The sequence below is a fragment of the Microcebus murinus genome, chromosome 14 (genome assembly GCF_040939455.1).
Source record: "Microcebus murinus isolate Inina chromosome 14, M.murinus_Inina_mat1.0, whole genome shotgun sequence".
NCBI lineage: Eukaryota > Metazoa > Chordata > Mammalia > Primates > Cheirogaleidae > Microcebus > Microcebus murinus.
The window spans coordinates 53,972,514-53,978,740 of record NC_134117.1 but is presented as its reverse complement, the minus strand read 5'-3'; the positions used below and the strand labels follow the sequence as shown (position 1 = coordinate 53,978,740).

General features: G+C 61.8%; 1 protein-coding gene across 1 annotated transcript in view; it reads right to left on the bottom strand.

Annotated features, from left to right (window-relative positions):
• Positions 1–3,437: 3,437 nt before the first annotated feature.
• Positions 3,438–6,227, bottom strand: part of LOC105870175 (cadherin-23) — a 298,328-nt gene continuing 295,538 nt past the window's right edge. Inside the window, exons 25-26 of the mRNA XM_012762567.2 lie at positions 5,545–5,764; positions 3,438–4,035 (exon numbers count right to left, since the gene is read on the bottom strand). Coding sequence (XP_012618021.2) covers positions 3,572–4,035; positions 5,545–5,764 — 684 coding nt within the window. The 3' untranslated portion in view covers positions 3,438–3,571. The remainder of the gene's footprint in view (positions 4,036–5,544; positions 5,765–6,227) is intronic.

The following is a 6,227-nucleotide window of genomic DNA, read 5'->3' as shown; positions in this document are numbered from 1 at the left end:
CTGCATTCAGGGACACTGCCCCGCTTGGCTTCTGAGCCGGAGGTATCCAGGGACTCTGCCCCTCCAGTTCTGTGCAGGGCCGGGGAGGTGGTGGGGACGGGCTCAGCCCCAGGGGCAGCTCGTGGGCTGTCCTCCCTGGAGGAATGAGCTGGTGCTTAGTGCTGCATGTCCAGGCAAGAACAGTCACCCAGGGAGGAGCACAGGCAGCTGGGGTTGGCTGGGGACCAAGGGTGACTCCATCTGCCTTCCCTGGGCCAGCTGACCACATGCTGGAGTGCCGTCACCCACCCGGGGGACATCCTGTCACCCTCCTAAACACCTCTCCAGACCAGCCTCCCACCACCCTGAGGGTCCTGCTCGCTTGCTCTGGCTGGGTCAGCGTGAACTGGGAGGCCGTCCTCCTGCCAGCCAATGCCTGAAGCACAGGGTGGACTCAGGGGGGTGACAGGTCTCCAGAGGGTGGGGTGGCCGCCCCAGGATGGGAGGACAGCAGGGCATAGGGCGGAGGCATCTGGGGCGTGCGTGGGCTGGGAGGGACTGCGGTCTGGGAGAGTGAGGCACAGAGAGCTCTTCCCCTTCTCAGCCAGAGCTCACTGCAAACATGAAATCTGCTCCGGGGAGGGCCCGGGCACCTGGGGGACCCTGGCTTCATCACACCCTTCCAGAGCCCTCAAGAGCTCCCTGCTGCCTAAAGACCAAAGCCCAAACTTCTAGAGTCTAGCCCAACATTTAGGTCTCTAAGACCCAGTGCTACCTATGATAGCCTCCCCCCTCCTCGTTGTAGACCACACCATGGGCCAGCTGTTAGACATACGTACACACACGCACATAAACACACACACAGTTCTATCCCACCTCCAGGCCCTTGGATGAGCTGGTGCCTCTGCCTGAAACGCCCTCCCTGCTTCTCTATGCACGGAAATCTCACGTGGTCTTCAAGGCTGTGCCTGGCACCCCTTGTTTCTGCCCATCGGCATTGCCTGCTGTCTCCTGGGACATCATGCCCTGAACATGCCCCTGAGGACCCTCCCTTCCCGGCTCTGAGGCCTGGGATTCTGGGTAGGTTGGACTGCCTGCAGCTCCAGGGATGGGCATGTGACTTAGGCACATCTCGCTTCCCTGGCCACAGTGAGGGTTTCAGGGACAGGCACTGGGCCAGGACGGAACCAATCAGAGTTGATCTGGAGGCTTCTGTGGGGGAGACTGGGAAAGAGACCTGAGAGGGTGCAAAGGCCGGGCTGTGGCAGTGACTTGCCACCACGGGAGGCAGAGCCAGCCAATGGAGAGAATGAGGCCTGATCACTTCACCTGGGCCCTGAATCCTGCCAAACCTGAAGCTGCATCGCCCGGAGCACTAGTTTTGTGAGCCCATATTGCTGAAGTCAGTTTATTTTATTTTTAAATTTGTAACCAAGAGTCCTGATGACTCAACGGCACTCCCAGATGCCACTTCCTCCGGGAAGCCTTTCTTGACCTCTCTCCCTCCACACTTCCACCACCCTTTCTGCCCAGTAGTCTTACGCCATCCTCCTCCCTCTCTACTCTGTGTTGTCTGGCTGTGCAGTGAGTTGCCTGCACGTGGGTCTCCCGTGCGGCCCCCGCCTCACCATCCCAGCATCTCGCATGTAGCACGGAGCAGCGAGGCTCACGCCCAGCAAGTGCTCAGTGATTCTCGGTGAGTGTCTGGTGGCCCTCTCTCCACTGGTGTGCGGGGCAGGCTGGCACGTACCGATGGCCTCCAGAATGAGCGTGTACGCGGCTGTGGTCTCCCGGTCCAGGCTCACCACCGTTCTCACGACGGCGTCTCGGTAGCCCACGCTGAACTTCCCATCCACGTTTCCCCCTGTGGGCAAGAGAGAACGAAGCTTTGGGTTGGGAGACAGACAGCTCCCGGCCAGGGGAAGGGGGGAGGCACCCCGACTCTGCTCCTGAGCTGGGGTACGCCGGAGGCGTCCAGGAGTGGCCCACTGTGCTGTCAACTCAGCCCTGCCCGAGGGGCTCTGATGAGGGTGTGAACTGCGTGGGCTCAGGCGGGGCGCTGGATGCCTGGAATAAGTGTGTAACATTTACTCAGCACCTACTGTGTACCAGGCACTTGATGTGGACCGTTTGATTTAATCTCCACTTCACAGAGAGCAGAAACGATCCTTTAGTGAGGTTTCCGTGCTGCTCTGAGCCTCTCTCGTGTGCTGACACAGAGCCTGTGTCCTTTGTCACTTTGTCACTGCTCCCTGCCTGTCCTGCAGGAGGGTCTGAGCAGTTCACCTGCCCTGGGGCTTTTATATGTGGCTGAGGACTTTGGGGTCTACTGGGCATCCTCCAGGCCCCTCACCTGGGGACTCATGGAGGCTCCGCAGAGGGAAGAGTAAAGGCAGGTAGACAGGAGGCAGGTGCCCCTGAATCCTCTTGAGCTCTGGGACAGGTACAAGCGCAAGGGTCTCCTCTCTGGGGTGGGTGGGAGGCAGGAAATTTAGACTCCCGGAACGGTGCGGGAGACCCCTCTCCGGCCAGCTGGCGGGCAGTGCGGTGCTCTGGGCAGCAGAGGGCACCGCTGCACTAGGTTTGGGGTGAGCCTGGGCCGGGACCCCGAGGCTCTCTGCAGCAAGCATGCACTGCATAGCCGAGGGCTCTCAGCAGGTCAGCAGGAACCCGCCACTTTGGGGTGCTGGGAAGTCATCTGGGGGTGTCCTCCCTTATCCTTACTAATTTGCCCCTGGGGAAAGACTCATGACCCCCAAACCTCCAGTGCTCCCCAGTGTCTGAAGTACCATCTGCAAGAGACACGATCTTGCTCCTGGGGGACAAGGAAAGAACTAAGATACGAGTAGTACTGACAGCTGAGGCACAGGGCTGGTGCCACGTGAGGGGGTCTTGGTAAATAAGCATTTTCTAGGTCTGATTTGTGGGCCAGACTGTGAAGAGGTGGCCTGGGGGTGCCGGTCCCTTTAGAAAGGGGAGGGAGGGGAAGATCTGGAGAGGAGAGATTGAGGGCTGAAAGTCACGTTGGCTGCAGCAAGCTATGCATGGGCTGTGAGCTACGATTCTGGCTCAGTGGAAAGCTATCAGGGAGGCTGGTGCGTGCACTGCACAAGTGTACAGGCACAGATGCACACGCAGCACTTGTGTAATGCGGCTGCAGGCAGGTGTGGACAGAGCCAAGACTGAGCCCATATAACAGCAAAGGGAGGGTTGAAGAATGTAGAAGACTGCTCCTCACCCCCACCCAGCACTGTTCAGGTGTATCAGGGACCGAAAAAGGCCTAGGAGCTGTTCTAACCCAGGAATGATAAATGCTTGGCCGGTTTGCCACCACCTACCCATCCTGCGACCGTGGCAGACATCACTAATGGATCATGGCTCCCTTTCCCCTCTTGAGCCAGGCCATGGCCTCATAGTCTGTCTCCACAATGCTCCAGGTGATAGCTGCTCAACATTTCTGAGCTAAAATCATTTCATGTAGGGAGATCTAAAGCATCTGCCTCTAGACAGAGGGGACTTTGCATGAGGAAAGGGTCCCCGGGGAGGGACAGGCCACATTCTTCTAGTCACCCTGATCTGGGGGGCATGGGGGTCAGGGCTCCTCCACAGGAGGCACCGGCTCCACCTCCCTCCAGCACGAGTCCTTGTAGATCCTCCCCCACCCTTGGCCAAGAGGCTCAGGGGTCCCCAGGGAGCCCGGCCAGCGCGACCCAGCTGCAAAGCCCTTGGGGACAGCCCAGCACGTGTCCTCACAGGGGCACCGGCAGGGGCTAGAGCCCGAGGTGGAGACTTGGCCTCCTCCCCACGCTCCCCTGCGGGCACCCGGTGGGCGCCACATGTGGGAGGGGTGGAGGGAGGAGCCAGGGCCGGGGGTGGGTGGGGCCCGAGTGGGGGAAGGCGCACCTGTGATGAAGTAGCTGAGCTCGGCGTTGAGGCCCACGTCGTTGTCTGTGCAGTTCAGCCACACCACCCGGAAGTCGCGCGGCACGTCCTCGGACACGGACACGTTGTACACGGCCGGGAAGAAGGTGGGCGTCTCGTCGTTCACGTCCAGCACTGCAGGGCGGAACGGGCACCGGGCTAGGCCTGCATTCTGCCTCCGCCGGCCCAGCTCCAGGCAGTGGCCCAGGCCCCAGACCGAGCGGGGTGAGAATTTGCAAGGGAGCCACAGTCTGCCCGTGGCACCTGTGCCAGCACCTCCTGGTCATGAGCCCAGGCCCCTACACCCACCGGGGCCAGGACCAAGCTGACAGAGCTCCAGCCCCCCCCCACTGTCCCTGTTCCCTGGGGGCTGGGGGCTGCTCGAGCTGCCAGAGGGAGGGGAGGAGACCCCAGAGCCCCTCTCCAGTATGCGCCTGACAACGATGGTTATGATAACCACGATGACAGTGACCCTCTGTGAGCTCTTCCCACGTGCCAAGCCCTCGCCCAAGCTTCCCACCCAGGACCAGGCGTACCCCCACAGCGTCCTTATGGGGCTGGCATTCTTAGACACGCTGCAAGCAAAGTCACACAGCGACAGAGCGGAGGGCTGCAGGCTTGAGGAGGCCCCAGTGTGTGATAAGGTCTCGGGGAAGGGAGCTGGCTTGGAAGATTTCCCCCCCAAAAGGTCTAATTTCCTGTAAAGACGTGTGTCAGCTCTGCATGCCAGGCCCCCTCTCCTCAGGGTCCTCTCTTCTTAAAGACTGGACACACTGCCTGTCAATCATCGGGGGTCCTCAAGCCCGCCCAAGGAGCCCACTGGCAAGCCTTGGAATGACAGGAGAGAGAACGCTGTGCTCTCTCTAATCCTTGCCATCCCAGGTCTCCCTGAGGGGTGAGGAAGCCCCGTTCCAGGCTCGCCACCCCCACTGCCCTCCCACGCAGGCTGGCAGGAACCAGGACGGGACGGAACAGGCCTAGCGCACAGGCCACGTCTTGCCCCTTAAGCCGTGCACGTACTTCCCCAGGGTTACCCCTGGCCCTTTGGCAGCAGCTCATGTCCCCACCTGGTCCTGAAAGTTAGAGACACTTCCAGAGCGGATGAGAGACAGTGCCCCACCCCTGCACCAGGAGAAGGAAGGGCCCCGGGGCATGAGGAATGGTAGGGAGTCTGGGAATCTCAGCTGCCCTCTCCCCAGGGCGATGCCCTTCCTCTGCTGGCCCAGGCAGCCCACACCCGTGGGATGGGAAGTCTTTCCATCTGCAAACAACAGGACAGAGGGCCCTGCAGCCTCCCTGCTCACTGCCTGCTCATGACCCCAAGAGCCCCAACCCCTGCTCAAACCCTCCCTGCTGCTGCTGGGATCAGGGGCTAGGAGGGCCTTGGCATGGGTCCAGGCCCCTGGCCTTGGGCTCTGGGGCACTGAAGGCAGGGGCCAGGTGGGGAGAAGGCTCTGCTGCCATTTCTAACTTGGGGGGCAGGGAAGGGTCTGCTGTGTTGAACGGTCCCAGTGCAGGTGGAGGGCAGCCCCTCAGCAAGGGAGCCTGTGCCCACAAATCCGGCAGACAGAGTGGGCCCCCGCCCCGCCCGGCACTGCCCCAGGCCCGGCCTCTGCGCTCAGCGTGTGGCACCCGTCCTCTCACCGCGGATGGTGAGCGTGCTGGTGGCGCTCTTGGTGGGCGTGCCCGCATCGCTGGCCACTACCCGCAGCTGGTACTCGGCGATGCGCTCGCGGTCCAGCTCGGTGGTGGTGAGCACCACGCCGCTGCTGCTGTTGATGAGGAAGTCCATGCGGGGCATGCCCACCTGCATGCGGTAGGACACCAGCCCGTTCAGGCCCTCGTCCAGGTCGATGGCCACCACCTGGGGAGAGGAGGGGCGGCGTGAAGAGTGGGGATGCCAGGCCTGATGCTCCCCCCTAAGAGGAGCCCCTCCTCCCTGCCGGCCCAGGCTCGGCTGCAGCCAGACACGCCTGCTCCCCTGAGCCGCGGCCAGGCCATCGTCCCCAGCACACCCTCCCAGAGGCTCTGCCGGGGGGCAGCGCGTCAGCTGAAAGGCACCCAGACGCCCTCAGGTCCAGATGTACTGAGGCCAGGGGTGGAAGGATGAAGGGACTTTGTAGACCAAGGGTCCAGGTCCCACAGCCTCCCGCCTTTACACGCCGCTCTCCCCGTTAGGAAGCCCTCCGGGATCTGCTCCTCCTGGACCCTCTGAACGCTCCAGTGTTCCGCAATCTCCCGTCACCCTCCGCCCTTACAGTGCTGGCTTGGAGCAGTGGCTACAGCTGATAGACAACTGCACAGAACGCACAATTAACGGGCTTCCC